This window comes from Gekko japonicus, unplaced genomic scaffold (assembly GCF_001447785.1).
Source record: "Gekko japonicus isolate JY-2015 unplaced genomic scaffold, Gekko_japonicus_V1.1 scaffold166, whole genome shotgun sequence".
Classification (NCBI taxonomy): domain Eukaryota; kingdom Metazoa; phylum Chordata; class Lepidosauria; order Squamata; family Gekkonidae; genus Gekko; species Gekko japonicus.
In genome coordinates, this window is record NW_015173127.1 from 536,263 (window position 1) to 558,099 (window position 21,837).

At 47.8% G+C, this 21,837-nt stretch overlaps 1 protein-coding gene across 1 annotated transcript in view; it reads left to right on the forward strand.

Annotated features, from left to right (window-relative positions):
* Nucleotides 1–3,622: 3,622 nt before the first annotated feature.
* Nucleotides 3,623–21,837, forward strand: part of MNAT1 (MNAT CDK-activating kinase assembly factor 1) — a 201,672-nt gene continuing 183,457 nt past the window's right edge. Inside the window, exon 1 of the mRNA XM_015422017.1 lies at nucleotides 3,623–3,849. Coding sequence (XP_015277503.1) covers nucleotides 3,761–3,849 — 89 coding nt within the window. The 5' untranslated portion in view covers nucleotides 3,623–3,760. The remainder of the gene's footprint in view (nucleotides 3,850–21,837) is intronic.

Here is a 21,837-nt window from a genome sequence, read left to right on the forward strand (position 1 = left end):
GGAGGGCTCCTAGTGTCCTGGCCCCACTGGTGGACCTCCTGGTGGCACCTGGTATTTTTGGCCACTGTGTGACATAGAGTGTTGGACTGGATGGGCCACTGGCCTGCTCCATCATTAGCTTCTCTTATGTTCTTATGCCAACTAGTTTGCTTAGCTTTCCCCCCTGATCAGACACAAGGAGTGCAGTTGGCCATTAGGGGCACATTCCGCGGCCTGGGGGAGGCAGGGGAACTTTTCGCGGCCATTTTCCCACGGGGCGCAAGGCGCCGCGGCCAGTACTCTTTAAAGAGCTGCTTCCCGGTGTTAAGTCGCTCGCTTAACAAAGCAGTCGGAGAGTGATTCAGCAAAGATCCAGCTTTATTCATCAACTCAAACACAACTCCAACACGGATCAACATCTGATAGCCAGAACAGCTTTTACATTGAATCTGTTCCACTTTTAAACTCTCCCGGCTAATGTAGCCACGCCTACTATACAAATACCAACCTATGAGGTTGCAGGGATAAAGTCCAATCACAATAGTTCCCGCTCTTGGAACTGGCTGTTGGTGGTTGGTCGGTTCTTCCTGGGCTACCAATTACAAGTGAGGGATTAGGATCCTAGCCCAGGATGAAAACTTCACATGGTGTTTCAATGACAGAGTTCACATACATACTTTGGTCAGATTGAATACACCACACCCAGGCCTTCTGGAGCCAAAAGTACTCCTTGCGTCTGATCTCCAAGCGGTGAAGCCGCTCGGAGATCAGACGCGAGGAGCGCATTTGGCCATTAGGAGGTCAGGGGCACATTCTGGGGCCTGGGGGAGGCGGGAAAACTTTTCGTGGCTATTTTCGCTGCCATTTTCCTGCGGGGCATGAGGCGCCGCAGCTGGTACTCTTTAAAGAGCTGCTTCCCGGGCCTTCTGGAGCCATTTCCCTGCTGGGCGCAAGATGCTGCGAGCCGTGAGGCTTTAAAGGGTGCCTTCCCTAAGCCTTCTTTGGGGATTGGCGGGAGGGGGGGAAGGGATGCCGCCGAAGGAACGCCCCTCCAATGTCCCCCGGTGGGGATGAATGCAGTTCTTTGCCGAGCCAACCCCCCGTTTTCCCTTTGGCAAAGTTCCCAGTGTGGTCGTAGCTGCTCTTTCTGGGTTAGCCAGGCAGGGCCCTTTGGGGAGACACCCTCCACCATGAGCCCGCTTCAAGTCCTTTCCTTGCTCACCCGAGAATTCCACACCCGCCACTTCCGTATCTTTAAGGGCGCAGATTTGTGTTCCGATGCGGGTCGCGCCTTCCCTCACCCCCTTCTCTTCTCCTCCCCTCCGGCTTGCCTCCCTCCCTCCCTCCCATTCACTCTTCTGGCCTGGGGCAAGACGGTCCCAGCATCGGAAGGGGAGCCAGCTCCGCTGGTTCGCGTTGTGCCTGCATTTATTTTTGAAAATTGGGGGGCGCCAGAAGGGATCCTGGCCTAGGGTGCAGAATAAGCTGGGGCCGGCCCTGGGGTTGAGAGAGCTCTGACAGAAACTGCTCTTTTCTGTTGGGTGATAGTGAGATATTGAAAAAATGGTATTTAGCAGAGATAAGATGGTCCAGCAGTGCTGGAGTAAAATAATTCAGACTCAGAGTCCATGTGTGATTAAAATATAAAGTTTTTACTAAATTCTAGCATGGGAAGGGTAACTGGGATGAAAATAACAACAGAGCATAATCGGCTACATCCTTACTCTACGAAGACAAAACTAGAAGAGAGATTATGGCTGCTCTTCTTCTTCTTCAGAACACCAAACAAAGACGGGAAGAGAGCCATAAAATGCTAATACACCTTGACACTTTAGTCCCAATCAAATTCCTAGATCAGGGAGAAAATTCTACAGCTAAAGAACATTGGTTATGTGAAAAACATGTGACTTCCTGTGAGTAACATTTATTTATTTATTTATTTATTTTATTTTATTGCATTTATATCCCGCCCTCCCCGCACGCGGGCTCAGGGCGGCTTACAAAACACAGGTGTAATACAACACCACAGTTAAAACAATTAAGGCACACAGTGCGATAAAATACAGTTAACACAATTTAAACACAGTTAAGCGCAGTGGGCAACTCCCAAGGATGCATCACGACTAACATACTCACTCCCTATTGCACATCACATTGAGTCAAAGAGGGGGATGCTATGGCCCCGATGTTCGGTGGCCAGTCAGCCTAACACAGCAGTACTGCTTTGCAGTCACCCATTGGTGGTGGCGGCGGCTCCTATTTGAAAGCCTGGTGGAAGAGCCCTGCGGAACTGCAACAAGTCCCGAAAGGCCCTGATCTCCTCCGGGAGCTCATTCCACCAGATAGGAGCCGCCACCGAAAAGGACCTGGCCCTTGTGGCAGCAAGCCTGGCCTCTTTAGGGCCCGGGGTTAATAGTGTTGTGACCCCAACCGAAGTGCTCTTTGGGGCCTGTATGGGGAAAGGCGGTCCCTCAGGTAAACATTTAACCCCAGATATACTGAGTGTTTTCAACTTGTAATACCCAACAGGGGCTGAGAGAGCTCTGACAGAAACTGCTCTTTTCAAGAGCACCTCTGACAGAACTATGGCTTGCCCAAGGTCATCCAGCAACTGCATGTGGAGAAGTGGGGAGTCAAACCCGGTTCTCCCTTTTAAACACTTAACCACTACACCAAACTGTCCTCTTTCTTTTGGTGTCCATCCTCTTTTGGTTAAAACAAAACTGATAAAAATGTCCTCTTGTTGGGTTGGGCGGCTGAGCCTGTTTTGCCCTATAGGCCCCCAGTGGCGGCAAGCTTCCCCTTGAATAGGAGGGGTCTTTAAAATGAGATCGATTTGTCATAGTTGTTAGAAGTAGTCAGTCGGGAAACAAGTCCTTTTTTTGCTTTTACTGTTCTGGGAGATGGACTGTACAGAATGATTCCCTGTTAAGGGTCCCCCCCCCCCAATCCTTCCAGGCTCCACCCTAAAATCTCCAGGTATTTCCGAACCTGGAGTTGGCAACCGTAGTCACGCGGGGGCCGTGATGGTTCTGGCAGCTTTGCTCCTACGTGGGTGTAAATACTATTGAAACCCACGGGCTTTATTTTTGCACAGGAGAGGAGCGCGGAGTCGGAGATAACGGCTGGTCTTAAAAGAACAAAAAAAAAAAGTCAGATTCAGGTGGGTAGCCGAGGTGGTCTGAAGCAACGGGGCAAGGTTTTGAGTCCAGTGGCACCTTTAAGACCAAAAAAGTTTAATTCTGGGTATAAGCTTTCGTGTGCACGCGCACTTCAGCAGATATCTAACGGAGTGTGTGCATGCACACGAAAGCTTACACACAGAAAATCAAACGTTGTTGGTCTTAAAGGTGCCACTGGACTCAAACTTTGTACTGAGAAAATATTAGGTTTAGCAACCCAACAACGCAGCTTGCTCTATTTCTTTACGGTTTGCCAGCCCCAATCGGTGCGGGTCTAACTGCCCCCCCCCCCCCCCCCCCACCGCACTCTCATCAGGGCTCAAGGACTCTTAACTGACAGCTCCTCCGCTCCCTTTCCGAGCTTGCCTTCCCTTTCCCCAAAAGGCACACGAATGCCGTGTTAATGCCACGGGGTTGCACGAGAAATCTCCATCCGGAACTCTTGTTTCGCAGCTGACGATCCGCCCGGGCGGTGTTTTCTGGCGGACGCGGCTTTCATGGGGGGGAATCTTCTCAGCGGAGCAAAGCGGAGCGGCTGAAAACAAGCCGTGGGGGAGGAGGCGGAGGGAAGCGCCTCCCGCTGGAGTTGGGAACCCACCATGGACGACCAGGGCTGCCCCCGCTGCAAGACCACCAAGTACAGGAATCCCTCCCTCAAGCTGATGGTCAACGTCTGCGGGCACACGCTGTAAGTGCTGCAAAGGTGGTGTTTCTGCGAGGTGTGGGGTGGGGACTGGGAGCAAAGCAAACCAGCAGCCCCCCACCTCCCATTTGTAGTCGTTTTCCTTAAAGAACAAATAAGCGGTGGCTGGTTTATGTATGTCTAGAAGCTGCATCACCCTAAAAGGTGCTTCCCCTGATCCCTGAGCGATGAAGTCAGGTTGTGAGTGTGGAACAATGTTGCCAGCTCTGGGTTGGGAAATACCTGGAGATTTGGGGGGGGGGGGGGGGGGGGGCCTTGGGGGGGGGGGGTTTGGGGAGGGGAGGGACTTCCCTGGGGTACTATGCCATAGTGTCACCTTCCAAAGCCGCCTTTCTCCAGGAGAATTTAACCCTTGTCACCTGGAAATCAGTTGTAATCCCAGGAGATCTTCGGCCACCTCCTGGAAGTTGGCAATCCTAGTATGGAAGTGCGCTCTGCCCATGTTCAAGCAGAGGCCCCTTTTTGCTTTTGTATGGATGCCAGCCTCCAGGTGGGACCTGAGGATCTTCCAGAATTACAAACTCATCTCCAGATTACAGAGATTGGTTCCACTGGAGAGAATGGATGTTTTGGAGGGAGGACTCTGTGGCATGGTACCCCACTGAGGTCCCTGTCCTCCCCAGACTCTGCCCCCAAATCTCCAGGAGTTTCCCAACCTGGAGCTGGCAACTCTACCCTCCCTCCAACAGTAGCCAGGAAGGACCTGGCAACCGTATATCTGTAACAGGGGGTCAAGATCTGGGAGGCCTATGTTTGAATCCCCACTCTACTGTGTCGCATCCTGGTTGACCTTGGCCCAGTCATGCACTTTTGGCCGCACCTACCTCACTTGGTTGTGGTGAGGATAAAATGGAGGCAAGGAGAATGAGGTAAGCTAGTTTAGGTCCCTGTTAGGGAGAAAGGCAGGGTATAAATGAGGCAAACGAGTAAGTAAATACATCCCATCTCTTATTTGCTTACATTTGCAGGTCTAAGCTGAGAGGGCGCGTCCAGTTTTAGTCTAGTAGAGGTGCATATAAAAACACGCTATGAAATTAATCAAAGGCCAAGAAATTGAGCAAGGGTTTAAATTTGAGGCTATAGGGGGTAGGTGTGTTAGTCTATTGAAGCTAAATGAAACAGGAGTCCAGTGGCACCTTAAAGACTAACAACATTTTTTTCCAAGCATGAGCTTTCATGAGTCAGGGCTCACTTCTTCAGATGCAAATTGGAAGGAAAATATTTTGCACCATTTGTAAGTAAAATTGCAGAATGGGAGGGGATGGAAAGGGTGGAGTTGTGGGAGAGAGAGGGTTGATGTAAATTAGGGCACCAGTCCCCTTCTGACCCCTATTTTTGTTTCCTGCTGCCACCCAGAGTGGGAGTGAAAGAAAAAAAATGGCCCATGATTGCCTGTGGTGTGATGTCGCTTCTGGGGCAAACTGGTTTAACCATAGAGTGTCCAATGATTCCTAGGGAGGCGTGGCGTCACTTCTGGCATTTTTCCCAGAAGTGATGTCACATTATTGCCAATGATTACCTGTCTCCCCCCCAGTCTCCTCTTGATTACCAGGCTGGACCTGGAACCCTGGTGTAAATCCTGTCCTAAATCTGGTGTGGTTCTTTTTGTAATAGACAGGAATGAAGTATGTTGTTTTGTATAACAGAGGACGAGAGAGGTCAGAGGTTCCAGCCTCTTTGCTATTGGGTTGCAGATAAACTAAAGTGTAACTAAGCAGAATAAAGGCCCCGGTCATACGGGCTGGAAAATGCGGGGGGGGGGGGAAGTGTGGCTGTTTGCCCCGGGGCAAAATAATGTGCAGTTGCACGAGCAGACGTTCCGTGGAGGTCCTGGGGTTAGGGGGGAGGTGCTGGACAATCCTGCGGCTCTGCAAAGAAGCGGGGCCGCGGGGCAAATGGGGTTGTGGTTTTTTAAAAACTAAAGTGTGCGCATGCTCCATTGGGTGCTTGTGCGCATCTGTGGAGACTTGGGAAAAAACCCTTTTTGCGAGGGGACATGGGTGGGCGCCGGAACTACCACCGGAAATGTGATCAGACGCCCGCTCATGCCCCGCGGTTTTCGGAAACTAGTACCTCGGAGGTACTAGTTTTTTACAGCGCATCTTCGGAATGAAGCCTCGGGTGAGCCACGGGAGCTCTACGCTTCCCAGATGTGGCGGTGAGATGGCGCCCGGAAAATCCGCCTATCTTCCGTCTCTCTAGCGTGCCTAATGCTCCGTGTGACCGCAGCCAAAGAACAACTAATCCAGGAAGAAATGGTCCAAAAGTATAAGAAAATTAACTAACATCTAGGGTTGTGGGTCTAGTGTCAGAATTACAGCTGGTCTTCTGGTTACAGAGATCAGTTCCCCTGGTGAAAATGGGTGCTTTGGAAGGTGGGTTTGATAGTATTATATCTCTCAGAGATGTCCCCAAACCCTGCCCTCCCCAGATATTTTACCCCCAGAATCTCCTGGAATTTCCTAACCCAGAGCAGTCGACCCTGCAATAGAAAGCTGTAATAGGATACAGCTTGTTGAAATCAGCCACTTGAAGCTTCTAAGAAGTTGATCCTTTTGCACTATCAGAAATTATAGCAAGTAAGGAAATCTGAGTCTCTGTTTAAGCCAGGGTGACAAAAGGTGTTCAGTGCCTTGGTGGGTTCTAATTTACCAGTTTCTCATTGTATATTCCCTTTGAAGTTTTCTGTACAACAGTGACTGTCAGATCTGCATTGATACCTCCAGGAAGATGTTCCCCCATTGATTTTTGATTGTTGGGATTACTTGTGTCAGATTTGTGTTGATCGATTTTTTTTCATGTCGGGACGGGCATATTTTTCCGGTGTAGATAGTGGAAGGGCATTGCTAGCACATGATGGCAAATGCTAACCTGGACGATATGCATGTGGATGAGCCCAGTGTTGGTGTAGTTGCTGTTATTGGGTGCCATGATAGCATTAACCTTTGTGTATGTGAGGACCAAGCTAGCATCTAGGTCTGTTGCAGGGTTTGATTTCCTGGCCTTTTCTCTCTCTTTGGTTGTCCCTTGTTGTTGGCGAGAAGCGGTTTTAAGTTGGGAAGGGGGCTGTCTGTAAGCGGGGAGAGACCAGCTGTCCCCAAACGTCCTTATCCGGGAGAAGCTGTAGATCATTGATGATGTAACAAAGTGATTCTGTGGTTAGCTGTAGTTGACCTTGGGTCTGTCTTGTTGCAGGCACGGTACCATTCTGGCTCTATTGATCTCCTCTCTTACTGTACCATATGGTGGTGCTGGAAAGTGCCATCAAGTTGACATGATAGAGGGTTTATAAAATTATGCATGAGGCAGAGGGAGTTGATATAGAGGGCTTATAAAATTATGCATGGGGTGGAGAGAGTGGACAAAGGGAACTTTTTCTCCCTCCACCCAAAAGACTAGAACTTGAGGGCATCCAATGAAGCTGATGGGCAGTAGGTTCAAGAAGGTCAAAAGGAAATATTACTTTACATGGTGAGTGGTTAAAATGTGGAATTTGCTGCCGAAGGATGTCATGAGGGTCCAGGAATAGACAGCTTTAAAAGGGAATTAGATAGATTCGTGGAGGATAAGTCTGTCAGGGGCTACTAGCCGTGGGGACTGAGGGGAACCTCCACGTTCAGAGGCATTTATCCTCTGAATCCCAGAGCCAGGAGGTAGTGTGAACTAGTTGGCCACTGTGAGACAGGATGATGGAATAGGTGGAGCACTGATCTGATCTATCAAGGCTGTTCTTATGTTCACCAGGGAAGTTGTTGGTGGGCACTGTGGTGCCCTTTGGTGCCTTGTTGGGGATCCCCGGTCTACCCAAACTGAGAGTGTACCTAGCATCTCTCCTGTGAAGCCAAACTGCAAAGGTGTAATGGTCAAGCAACGGTGATGTCATTCAAGACATCTTGTCAGCCATTACTGACCTCATTCAAGAAGCCTCCCCTTCAGGTCTGAGGAACCCAAGTGTTTGTAGAAGCCCTATTTGAAAAATACTGAACTTGAAGAAGAAGATGCAGTATGCAAGCAGAATACTAAAACAAATTGTTCTTCCTTAACTGTTGAAGGCTGTTTCCACCAGCTGAGACTTGTCCATTTTCTCTTTTCCCATTGGTCTAATTCAACTGAAGGATCTGTTGGACTGGAATTTTGCATCACATTTGAAAGTAGCTCTCTTCTGCAGTATATCATCCTTTAGCAACATTCACAAGGTGTATATGAGAGACTGACAGCACAGTCCTAAGCAGAGTTGCACGTTTCTAGGTCCCAAAGAAGTAGAAGGGTGTCACTGTATTTAGGATCACACTTTAAAGCATGTTTTTAGCTTTGTTTGTGAAATGCCTAAGAGAGAATGACTGCAAAGCTGCCGGGGTACTAATTTCCCTGTATTCCCTTTGTAGTTGGTTCAACTACAAAGCAAGGTAAAGCCGCTCATTTAGGCTGTGCATCTAGGTGCTATAAAGGTTGTAGTCTTATGTAGATTGGTTTGCATGTGTGGCACAATAAGAAGAGAAGAAGAAGAGAAGAGATTCATTTATACCCTGCCCTTCACTCGGAGTCTCAGAGCGGCTTACAAACTCCTTTCCCTTCCCCTCCCCACAACAGACACCCTGTGAGGTGGGTGGGGCTGAGAGAACTCTGACACAAACTGCTCTTTTTCAAGGACAGCTGTGCCAGAGCTTGTGACTGACCCAAGGTCACATCAGCACGTGCAAGTGGAGGAGTGGGGAATCAAATCCGGTTCTCCCAGATTAGAGTCCACACACGTAACCACTACACCAAACTGTACACAGAACTGACTGACAGAGTACAATCTTTTAGGAAGTTCCCTTATGCAAACATGCATTGAAATGAATAGGATCTGTGTGAATGAAAACAGGGCAGGAAGGTGTGGTATTTGCATTTTCTGATTCAATCAACAAACTGCTTTGGACCATCATTAAATGCATCCCAGCTCGGCAGACACCGGCAATAAAAATAAAACAAAACAGCAGTGAGACTGACAAATTGGGAGACAGCTGAAATTTGTAATGCTGGAACCTAGGAATTCATAGGGCTAGGATGATAACATTCATCTTCCAGTTTCTTCAGGTTGTTGTCCTGGTGGCTGTAGAGCATTGTCAAGGCCTCTGTCACATTGTGGGGCAAGACTAGCCACCGTTTTGCCCCCTCCTTCGGTTGTCACCACCCCTTCAGGTAAAATCCAGCCCTCAAGTGGTTGCCAGAAGTCAACCTTGCAAGGTGTTACCCGAACCGGTCCAATTTGGTACAGCAGGGCTCTTCTGATGTTCTTATGTCGCAGTTGACTTATAGCAACCTTGTAGGGTTTCCAAGGCGAAATACGTTCAGAAGGGGTTTGCCACTGCCTTCCTCTGTGTAGCAATCCTGGACTTCCTTGGTGGTCTCCCATCCAAGTACTAACCAGGGCTGACTCTACTTAGCTTCTCAGATCTGACGATATCAGGCTAGCAACGGCCATCCAAGTCAGGGCACTATACTTGGAAGGACGGACGAGGACACTGTAGTAATTTTGAAAAGCCTTTTGTAAATCCTCAAGATAAGAGTCCCTGTCAGAGGAAGTACAGTTGTAATGCTGTGCCGGAGTGTAGGTTATGGATTCTTGCATCTGTTTCGGGTGGTGGCTGGAAGCGTGCTGGTGTGTTTGGCACTCAGTGGGTTTTTGATATAAGGTGGAGCTTGTGGGTCCATTGAAGAGTTTTACAAAATTCTCTTGCAGCCAGCCTCACAACAACCCTGTGAAGCAGGGGAGAGTGGAGGAGAGGAGAGGCACATACGCTTCCTTGAGCTTTGTAGAGTGAGGGTAAAGCACAAGAGCCATTACCTTACACTTCAGCTGCTGTAAGAATTAGGAAAGGTAAATATTTCCCATGCTCGGAAGCCAGTCGAATCCGACTCTAGGGGGCAGTGCTCATCTCCGTTTCCAACCCGAAGAGGCAGCGCTGTCCGAAGACATTTTCCGTGGCCATGTGGCCGGCATGACTAGATGCTGAGGCGCACGGAACGCTGTTACCTTCCCACCGAAGCGGTACCTATTTATCTGCTTGCAGTTTCTAGCTTTCGAACTGCTAGGTTGGCAGGAGCTGGGACCAGAGACGGGAGCTCACTCCGTCATGCGGCACCCGGGTCTCGAACTGCCTAACTACAGACCTTCCAGTCTGCAGTTCAGCGTCTTAACCACTCGAGCCACCGCGGCCCCTGTTGTAAGAATTTCTGCATCATTAAAAGAGTATTCTGACCTGGATCTCGCCTAGGCAAGCCTGATCTCGTCTGATCTCAGAAGTGAAGCAGGGTCAGCCCTGGTTAGTATTTGGATGGGAGACCACCAAGGAAGTCTAGGGTTGCAATGCAGAGGCAGGCAATGGCAAGCCACCTGTGTTCATCTCGTGCCTTGAAAACCCTACAGGGTCACCATAAGTTGGCTGCGACCAATGCTCTCTCTAAGCTGTGGAGTCTTATGAGCAAAAATTCTACTTTGTGAGCTACTGGTATTAAAGGTGTGAACGAGTGATTTGGCCGCTGCATAGTTTGCTCTGGAGCTGTCCTTCCTGAGCAGAGACAGAAACGTGTGAATTGGGGGCTAAAAAACTGTGAGCTAGCTCACACTAACTCAGCTTACAGGGGACACTGTCTGTCTCATCTCTCTCGTAAAGCGACATATTCTTCATCATGGAATTTCAGACAACAGTCGTCAAGTTCTTTCAATTCATCTTTCCCAGGCAGATGCCAAAAATGCTGAGAGACTATACCATTAAGAAAACACACAGTTCAGAAGAAGTGTTTACAATGAAATGGAACACTATTCCAGAAAGTTTCATTAACGACTAAAAAGAACTGGTTTTGATCACGTCTATGAAGATCTATTGTTATTACTATCTTTGAACAATTGTTAAATATAGTGCACCTTTTGGCTATTTAGCGTGTATTTTCCAGTTTCCTTCGGGATCTCTGATTTTCATGCCTCTGACTGGTTTCCATATGTATAATTAACGCCTCCAGAGGGACTGGCCGGCCACTGTGTGAGACAGGACACTGGACTGGATGGACCACTGGTCCGATCCGGCAGAGTTCTTCGGATGTTCTCTTATGAAGGCCTCGGCCTCTCTGCCCTGTTGTTGGCCCTCCAGAGGAACTGGCTGACCACTGTGTGAGACAGGACGCTGGACTGGATGGACCACTGGTCCGATCCGGCAGAGTTCTTCGGATGTTCTCTTATGAAGGCCTCGGCCTCTCTGCCCTGTTGTTGGCCCTCCAGAGGAACTGGCTGACCACTGTGTGAGACAGGACGCTGGACTGGATGGACCACTGGTCCGATCCGGCAGAGTTCTTCGGATGTTCTCTTATGAAGGCCTCGGCCTCTATGTCATGTTGGCTATCCAGAAGAACTGGTTGTCTCCTGTGTGAGACAGGATGCTGGACTGAATGGGCTATTGGTCTGATCCAGCAGGGCTCTTCTAGCAAGGCCATCGCGAAGATGGAGATAATGTAGGTGACGTATTTTGGATACTTTTGTGCAAATCAATTTGAGCGCTTTCAAACAGGCAACTCTGCTTATGGCGTGCAGGGAATGGATATTCCAGGGAACTCCTGGAACATGGAGCAGGAACAGACAAGCTGTTACGATGTGGGGGGTGAGACTGGAAGGGGTATCTCGTGAGGTGTGTGTTGCTGGATTGTTTTAAGGACTGATTTCCCCCCCCCCCTCTTCTTTCATCAAGAAAAGCTGAGTTCCTGCTGGTGTGCTTTAGCTGTCAAAGGCAAATGGGATTTTTCATGGTCTTTTGCTTAGCAGGGAATCACTTAATCGTCTAGTCCAGCTCAATAAAGCTCTGAATTGTGTGTCTTCATGTCAGTGGCTGGAGTCTCCCCCCCCCCCCCCCGCACAGATCTTGTAAATGACACTGAATGGCTCACAATGTATCCTGTTCTGTGTGAAATTATCAGTGTAATCTGCATAGTGGTGGCACCTTACCCAGAATTCAATGCCTTTATTTATTCATTCATTCATTTCCCACGATTTTACCCACTGGGGAACTGTCGTGTTTGATATAACAGGTTATAAGGTGCCTTATCTTTATTTAGATATTCATTCCCCACTTTTATCTCTAGTGGGTAGCCAAAGCAAATTACCTCATTCTCCCCATCTTCGTTTTATTCTCACAACACCCCTGTGAGGTAGGTGAGGCTGTGAATGTGTGACTCGCCCAGGGTCACCCAGCAAGCTTCCACAGTAGAGAGTGGATTGAAATCGGGGTCTCCCAGAGCCTGTTTTGAGACTCTAACCATTGCACCACATTGCTCTTCTTGAACTAGGAAGGGCTGTTTGTTTACTTCTTCTTCTCTTCTAACTGTGTTTCCAAAGAAATAATTAAAAATATTTTTTTGGAAATGAAATGATTGGGAGCAGCTGAGAAGCCTGAACTTTTCCTAGGCCTTAACCGAAAAAGTGGGGGAAAACTGATCAATTGAAGGGGCAAAATATTGTCAAAGCCGTCCGTGAATCCGCAGTCAGTAAATTTTCTGCCTAGCAACTGGTGGCTTTTGATGGCATATCTCATCAAAGACTCCTGAGGAAGCTTTCCAGTCCTCTTAAGGGTTAAACCCTGGTTAAACGGCAGGGAGCAGAGGGAGGGAATATTTGGGCGCTTCTTGCATTGAACCAAGCAATGATGTCCCACAAGGTCGTTATTGGGACCAGTGCTCAAAGGTGCATATTTTTCAATAAAAACGTGTGTGTAATATTTGTTCATGTCTTGCAGCTCTCAAACTTCTGACATTTATTCTGTGTGGCTGTTACGTTAAGCAAGTTTGGCCACCCCTGTTTTAAGGCCAACAAAGTTTAGCTGTTGGTCTTAAAGCCACATTTATTCTGTGTGGCTGTTACGTTAAGCAAGTTTGGCCACCCCTGTTTTAAGGCCAACAAAGTTTAGCTGTTGGTCTTAAAGCCACATTTATTCTGTGTGGCTGTTACGTTAAGCAAGTTTGGCCACCCCTGTTTTAAGGCCAACAAAGTTTAGCTGTTGGTCTTAAAGGTGCCACTGGACCCAAACTTTGTTTTAGAACGCTGTGTACAGTTCCGGTCACCGTATTTCAAAAAAATATATATTGCAGACCTAGAAGGAGCACAGAAGGAGGTGATTAAGGGGGTTGTCGGATCATCTTTCCTAGGCGAAAAGGCTAAAGGTTTAGGGACTTTGGCGGTAGAAAGTACCCTGAAGTCGCTGATGATTTACGGTGACCCCTTCGGGTTTCCAAGAAAACACAACACTACCATACCAAAAATACTGGGGGGAAATTTGTAAAATTTAAAACTGATCTCACCCATGACCAATGGATAGAAATCTGGAGAGCCTATGAAAATAAATCCCCCATCATTACACAGAAATGGCAAAATTTCAGAATAACGTCCAAGTGGTACAAAACTCACATCTCAAGTAGCTCAGACCCCCTTTGCTGGACGGAATGCTGTTACTCGGGCCACCCAACGAAGTCGATGGGCAGTAGTTTCAGAATAGACAAAAGGAAGAAGTTCTTTACTCAGTAAATGATCAAACTGTGGAATTCACTGCCAGTGGACACGACGATGACCATGAGCACAGATGGTTTTAAAAAGGAATTAGATAATTTAATGGAGGATAGCTCCATCCATCACAACAAGCCAAGGGAGCTTCCATATGCAGAGGCAGTATACCTCTGTATACCAGTGCTGGGAGGCAGCATCAGGGGAAGGCCGCCACGGTCTCTTTGATTGGCTGCGGAGTGAAACAGGATGCTGGTCTAGATGGACCACTGGTCTGGTCCAGCAGGTTTCCTCTTAAGTATTACGCTCAGCACAAACCCAAGATGTGTTATTTCTAGGATTTAATCTGGGATGTATTCATCCCTCACTATCAGATTAGTGATGTAAATTCTTGTTTGGGCATGGATTAGGGTCATGCAATAGGGTTGGGGCACAAAGTATGGCTAGTTTCAGTGAACAGGGCACAAAGTATGATTGGTTTCAATGAAAGCCTTAGACATTTCCTTAAACTTCTCCCTTTGAAATTAATGGGACTTGACTGCGGTTTCCTTCGGCCGGATCGTGCCCCGGGTCTCTCTTCCTGCATCACAACCTTTCTATACGAGCCTGAGTTTGCGATGGCTCTGACGGTTCCTCGTGTACAATCTCGGTCTGTGTTCTTTCCCCCTTCCTGGCTTTAGATGAGGTTTATCACTCTGGGATTAAGTTTCATGGCTCGCCATGAATCTCAGTTGGGGAAGTTTAAGGTTATCGCACGCCTTTCAGGCATAAATGAAAGGAAATACCTGCCCAAGGGAGGAAAATGCATTCATTTAATGCAAAGACAGTTATTGTGAGCAAGGCTGTGGAAAAGGGGTTTATGGCTTAGCTGTAAACTGTGCCATGTGGTCTCCGTTAGGCAGACACCCAAACCTTACGTGAGAAATACAGATATTTTTTTTTTTTACAAACAGTAAACCTTTTCTCCCATGTCCCTCATTCTTCCCCCATGCTGGAGAACAGAAGGAAGGCAACTCCATAATGTCAGTAGAGGAAAGGTTAAGGCGCTTAGGGCTCTTTAGCTTGGAGAAACGACGACTGAGGGGTGACATGATTGAGGTTTATAAGATTATGCATGGGAAAGAGCAGGTAGAGAAAGAGGTACTTTTCTCCCTTTCTCACAATACAAGAACTCGTGGGCACTCCATGAAATTGCTGAGCGGTCAGGTTAGAACGGATAAAAGGAAGTACTTCTGCACCCAAAGAGTGATTAACACATGGAACTCACTGCCACAGGAAGGGGTGGCGGCTACAAGCATGGACGGCTTCAAAAGGGAATTAGATAAGCATATGGAGCAGAGGTCCATCAGTGGCTCTTAGCCACAAGGTATAGATAGGGGCTCTGGGGCAAGTGATGCTCTGTCATCTTGGTGCTTGGGGGGGGGGTCAACAGTGGGAGGGCTTCTAATGTCCTGGCCCCACTGGTGGACCTCCTGATGGCACCAGGTATTTCTGGCTACTGTGTGATACAGAGTGTTGGACTGGATGGGCCTTTGGCCTGATTCAACATTGGCGTCTCTTATGTTCTTATGTTCCAGAGGTGCTAGATCGGGGCTGGGTGTACTCAGCAGAATTCTGCACCAGGGGAAAGCAAATTCTGTGACAAGGCAAATTCTGCAGTTAGCATACTATCCGGCCCTCATAACGAACGAGTTTGACACCTCTGGGATAGAATGTGCTTCCTTCCTCGACCCCCACTAGGGTTGCCAACTGTGGGCTGGGAAATTCCTGGAGATTTGGGGGAGCGGAGCCCAGGTGGTTTGGAGAGAGGAGGAGCCTCAGCAGGATCTAATGCTATAGAGCCCACCCTCCAGAGCAGCCATTTTCTCCAGGGGAACTGATATCTCTGTAGTCAGTTGTAATTCTGTGAGATCTCCAGCTCCCACCTGGAGGTTCACAACCCTAATCGATGGACTTAACAGGTCTCATGCTTTCATTCTTGAGAAGAGCACTTCACAGCCAGTTTGGTGTCGCGGTTAAGTGCGCGGACTGTAATCTGGGAGCACCGGGTTTGATTCCCCACGCCTCCACTTGCAGCTTCTGGATGACCTTGGGCAAGCCATAGTTCTGTCAGAGCTGTTCTTGAAAGAGCAGTTCCGGAAAGAGCTCTCTCAGCCTCACCTACCTCACAGGGTGGGGTGGGGAAGGGAAAGGAGTTTGTAAGCCACTCTGAGGCTCCGAGTGAAGGGTGGGGTATAAATCCAATCTCCGCCTCCTCCTCCTCCACCTCTTCCTCCTCCTCCACCACCACCACCACCGAGGCCTTAGGGAAAACGTAGGTTTAATGGCTCTATCTTGGAATCTTAATTGTGTCTGATAAAAGTAGTGTTCCTCAGCAATGGGGGTGGGGGAGACACAAATGTGTATACCAAAATACACCCCCTCCAACCATACTATCCCTCAAGGTCAGAACAGTTTATGGAAATTTAATTAACGTATTTACTCGTAGTAACAAGCACCCAATCGATGAAACTGGCGTGTAAATTATGGCAGGCCTGCTGAAGAATCAGAAAAGAATTCCATTCTGCTCACTAACATTTTCATTTCCCGACAACATAGTCATTCAGCCTATCACCAAAAGGGTTCAATCCTGCGAACGTTGCTTCGGATATAACTCATCCACTCGATTACTCATCCACACTAGACGGCTCAGGAAGAGGACCTTCTTTTTGCATTAGTCATGACTCCACCCAATCTGTAGTTGACTCAGAAATGCTTACAAATGGTTGGACCGGCCCTCCAAAAACAGCCGTGATGGTACAGTGAGAAGAGAACCTGGTCAGAGCTCAGGTGTCACAGGAGTGTCACCGTCAAACTAGAGATGTAAAATTTCCAAAAAGTTTGAAGCTCGGAAAAACCCCCGTTTTCCCCCCAGAAAAAACAGAAATTTTCAGAAAAATTGAAAAAAATGCTACATTAGCATTTCTTTTGTCTTTTCTAGTTTGAAAGTCATTCTGTTACTTTAGGAACATAAAATATGACTATGGACATTTTTACTTGGCATGAAATTATCACAACTAGCCTATTAAAAATACAGTGTATCCAAACAATTATTACAGAATACCCACCCACATGCAAAAACAAAACTGAAACCTTTTTATTTTCTTCTGACAATTGCACCTCCTAAAGGAAGAAATGCATCTTGTTCTTGCATTGGAGAGTTCAGTTTGTAACCTAGGACTTGCTTGTCCTCACTGCGCAGAAATTACATCAATCTGATACCATATATATATATTTTAGAAATGATTTGGAAAATATTTGAACACCTTGTCTTAAAATATTTTATTCATCATGTTAAAATAAAACGTTCCATAATAATTTTCTTTTCTTTTCTTTTCTTTTTTCAATTTTTCCAATTTTTCGGAAAAAAACAAAAAGGCTTCAGGAAAAAAACGGAACCCCCCCCCCCTAATTTTTCCGGTTTTTTTCCGGGCCTTCACATCTCTACGTCAAACCCTATGCCGGCTCCAGAGTTGGAGAATGGTGGAATCAGTGCTCAGATTCGAATTACAAAAGACACTGACTTAATGCACCAGCAGTAAGTGTTCATCTCATCACCAGGGAATAAGACAACTGTGGATGGACTCCAGGTGTGACAATGTAAAATAGCATATCTTCCTTGTGCTAGAAACCAAACTTTGCATGTTAAGCCAAAGCAGACTTCGAATGTCTCTGATACCTTTTTGTGGCTGTTGTGATAACACTGAGGGAAGATTTAAGTCTGATAACACAGAAGATAGAGATAGAATTCAACGAGATCAGAACGTGCTGGAAGAGTGGGCGAATGTGAACAAGATGCAATTTAACAAGAATAAGTGCCAAGTTCTACATCTGGGTAACAAAAATGAGGAACACACATACTGGATGGGGGATACACTTCTGGGTAGCAGTGTGTGTGTGAACAAGTTCTTGGGGTACGGGTGGACCGAAAGTTAAATATGAGCAGCCAGTTTGATGCAACGACAAAAAAGGCTAATGCAATCTTGGGCTGTATCAACAGAAGCATAACATCCAAATTGCAAGATGTCATAGTCCTGCTGTACACTGGATTGGTCAGGCCGCACCTGGAGCATTGTGTGCAGTTCTGGAGGCCTCACTTCAAAAAGGATGTGGACAGAATGGAGCGGGTGCAGAGGAGAGCGACGAGGACGATCAAGGGCCTGGAGACCAAGCCCTACGAGGAAAGGCTGAGGGACCTGGGAATGTTCAGGCTGGAGAAGAGGAGGCTGAGGGGGGACAGGATGGCTCTCTTGAAGTGTTTGAAGGGCTGTGTCACTTAGAGGAGGGCAGGGGGCTGTTTCTGTTGGCAGCAGAGGAGAGGACTCACGAGAATGGGTTTAAATTAAGGGTAGGGCGGTACCAGCTGGATATTAGGAAAACTTTTTTTACAGTAAGAGTTGTTCAACTGTGAAATCAGCTGCCTAGGGAGCTGGTGAACTCCCCGTCACTGGCTTTCTTCAAGCAGCGGCTGGACAAACACTTGTCAGGGATGCTCCAGGCTGATCCTGCATTGAGCAGGGGGTTGGACTAGGCCTATATGGCCCCTTCCAACTCTGCGATTCTGTGATTCTTCAAGAGGTACAGCTTGAAGGGGAATGGCTCAGGCTTAGTGGTAGATCATCTGTTTAGCTTGTAAAAGGTCCCAGGTTCAGTCCCTGGCATCTACAATTTAAAAGATCAGGTATCAGAAGAAGAGAAAGACCTTTCTACTTGAGTCCTAGAAGATCTGCTGCTAGTCTGAGCAGACAGTTCTGACTTTGATGGACCAAGGGTCTGATTTGGTGTAAGGCAGCTTCATGCGTTCATGTACAGCTGGCAGTGGCTTCAAGACATGTGCTTCATCGTGTATTTCCAGACCCTGGTTTCCCTGTCTTCACATGCTAAGGTGTCCACTGTGGAGACACAAATGGGAAGCTAGTCTTTCCCATAACCTGTCTTCCAACTGTAAGGCATTAAACCAGATTAAACAGATGGTTATGTGCACTGGTGGTGGGAAGTGCCATCAAGACGCAGTTGACTTATGGTGACCCGTAGGTTTGAAAGGGAAGGCAAGAGAAGAACAGAGTTGAGAATGTAAGAGAAGCCATGTTGGATCAGGCCCGTGGCCCATCCAGTCCAACACTCTGTGTCACACAGTGGCCAAAACCCAGGTGCCATCAGGAGGTCCACCAGTGGGGCCAGAACTCCAGAAGCCCTCCCACTGTTGCCCCCCCAAGCACCAAGAACACAGAGTATCACTGCCCCAGACATAATGTTCCATGTATCTCTTGTGGCTAATAGCCACTGATGGACGTCTGCTCCATATGTTTATCCAATCCCCTCATAAGAACATGAGAGAAGCCATGTTGGATCAGGCCAGTGGCCCATCCAGTCCAACAGTTTATGTCACACAGTGACCAAAACTCAGGTGCCATCAGGAGGTCCACCAGTGGGGCCAGAACTTCAGAAGCCCTCCCACCATGCCCCCCCCAGCACCAAGGAGACAGAACATCACTGCCCCAGTGTGTTCCATCTATACCTTGTGGCTAATAGCCAGTGATGGACCTCTGATCCATAAGTTTATCCAATCATCTCATGAAGTTGATTTTCCATTGGCTGATTCTGCGTAGCAACCCTAAACTTTCTTGGTTGTCTCCCATCCCAGTACTACCCAGGTCTGACCCTGCCTAGCTTCCAACATCTGAAGAGATCTGGCTAGCCTGGGCCCTCCACGTTAGGGCATGTATGCAATATCGGAGGCAGGGGTCATTTCCTGCAGGAGCGCACAGGAGTGGAGCTCCGGCAGTAAAGAGCCCAGGGGGCGGGCACATGCAACAAGCCCCACCCCGTGCTCCCAGCAGCCCTCAGTCAGAGCAAGAAGCAGCCAGGTAAGCTGCAGAGACCCCCCCGCCCCCCCCGGCCCAAAACAGTCCAGTGGCACCTTTAATACCAAGTTTTATTCAGGTACAAGCTCTCCCTCCTCTGTGAGGGCAGATCTGTGTGGGAACCCCCCTCCCCATAGCTAGCAATCCAAAGCAGTCCAGTGGAGCCTGAGCAGGGGGGGTTGCCTTCTGACACACTTCCGGTGACGTCAGGGGGTGTGGCCTATGCAAACGAGTTATGCTAATGAGTTATGCTACTGAGCTCCCGCACCTCTTTTTTTTACGAAATGACCCCTGATCGGAGGCAAAACGTGTGCACCAGATCATCACTGGTGAACACACTTTTAAACAACTTTCAAGACTTTGCTGTCCTCCTCCAAAGACTGGAGAAGGGTGGGGGAATCTTCCAGCATCTCACACTGGGCATCGGCAAGACTTGAAAAGCAGTAAGTTTGCCGAGCGTTCCTAAGGCTCGGAAGAACTGGGATTAGCCCCACCCTAGTGAAACTTGAGGAGCAGAATGTGGATTTATCGTCCCCCCTTATCTGACTCTCAAAGCTCATACCCTGAAATTCTTATTAGCAGGCCTGTAGCTAAGGTGGGGCTTTTAAGGGCTCTGCCCCCTCTCTTAAAGGCACAGCCCCACAAAAAATTCTCCTGTGAATGCCTTTTTCAATCATTTAAAAACTTTTTTAAAGGCATGAACTCTTTTAAGCAGATTGGGGTGCTGTAGTTGACTAATTCCTGCACTGAGCAAGGGGGTCGGAGTAGGTGACCTCTAGGATCCCTTCTAACTCTGTGTCAAGAAACTGGTCTCCTTTAAGAGCGTTTTTCTGCCTAAGTGTTAGCTTTCTTGACTATAGAAGTCATCACCCTTACCTGCCGGCTTATTATTAGAATTGTTGCTTAGGCTGGCAGAAGTGATTAACCTGCAGCAGCTGAGAACTGTCATCTAAAGTGGCTGACACCTTGCAATTTAGAGATCTATCCTGGCAACAGCTTTTTAGTGGCTAAATGGCTTTTCTTTCTGCACTGAGAACTTCAGCCCCATATGGTAATGAGCACAAATTTTGGGTGACTCATAAGAGGAAGGACTGGGGCCCAGTGGTAGGCCATCTGCCTGGCATGCAGAAGGTCCCAGGTTCAATCCCCAGCATCTCCAGTTAAGAAGAAGAAGAAGAAGAGATTGGATTTATACCCCGCCCTTCACTCGGAGTCTCAGAGCGGCTTACAAACTCCTTTCCCTTCCCCTCCCCACAACAGACACCCTGTGAGGTGGGTGGGGCTGAGAGAGCTGTGACAGAAACTGCTCTTTTTCAAGGACAGCTGTGCCAGAGCTTGTGACTGACCCAAGGTCACATCAGCAGGTGCAAGTGGAGGAGTGGGGAATCAAACCCGGTTCTCCCAGATTAGAGTCCGCACACTTAACCACTACACCAACTGGCCAAAAGATGGCGGGAAAAAATGGAAGGACCAGGCAGCAGGTGATGTAAAAGTCCTCTGCCTGAGACCCTGGAGAGTTGCTACCAGTCTGAATATACAATACTGATCTCGATGGACCAAAGGTCTGATACCGTATAAGATAGATTCATGTGTCCAAGGGTGGCCCTAGAACTGTATTCCCTTATGCATTCTTTTGCCATACGTGTTTTATTTCCAGTTAAAGCACTAGCTTGTATTCCCTGTAATTCTTCCCAGGCAAACAAGTTCTGTGGACTAACCACTTAAACTCTGCCGTGTTTCCACATTTCTGATTTCATTTTTTAAAATTATGTACAAGAATGATGTAAGCGATATATTTTTTAAAATCCATAATAAACCAAAGGAATCTGCCTTAGATCAGTAAATCGCCAAATGTTTTATCCACTCCCAACTTTTGGAGGCTGTTCTTCCCAGGAAGAGAGGGGGGGAAAAGGATATTTGAGATGCTTAGTGGTTCCGGCAAACTCGCTCGTCTTTCCGTGATCGAATGCACCATGAGGACTAGAAAATTGCTACCATGTTTTGAAAGCGATTGAAGTTTAGACGCTGCCTCCCCCTGCATGTCAAACTACACAGAGCAGAGGAGGAATAGCCAAGGAACGAAAATGAAAGAGGCTCTGAAACTTTTCGGGGACGGAGGCTTTCATCTCAAAGGGCAATTTAGACCTCAGTCCTGAAACGCTTACTGCGGCACACTTTTGTTCAAATGAACGGGAACAGTCTCAGAGCGGGTCTCAACGAAGTGACGGCAAAAGTGATCCGGATCAAGTAATTGCAAGCAGCCCTAGCTTTGAACTTCAGGATAGTTCTCACTCCCTGATCCACCAGTCCCCAAGACTTCTACATTTTGGGTTATTGTTTTGATTCAGAGCTCTTTTCTTTCTCTCTGTAGCTACACAGAGTCAGGGAAGATGTCAAGGCAATTGAGTCTTCTATTTCTAAAACTGTGTTTCCTAAAGACTCTCTCTCTCTCTCTCTCTCTCTCTCTCTCTCTCTCTCTCTCTCACACACACACACACACACACACACACACATTCACAGCTGATACAGCTTTTCAGAAAAACAAAT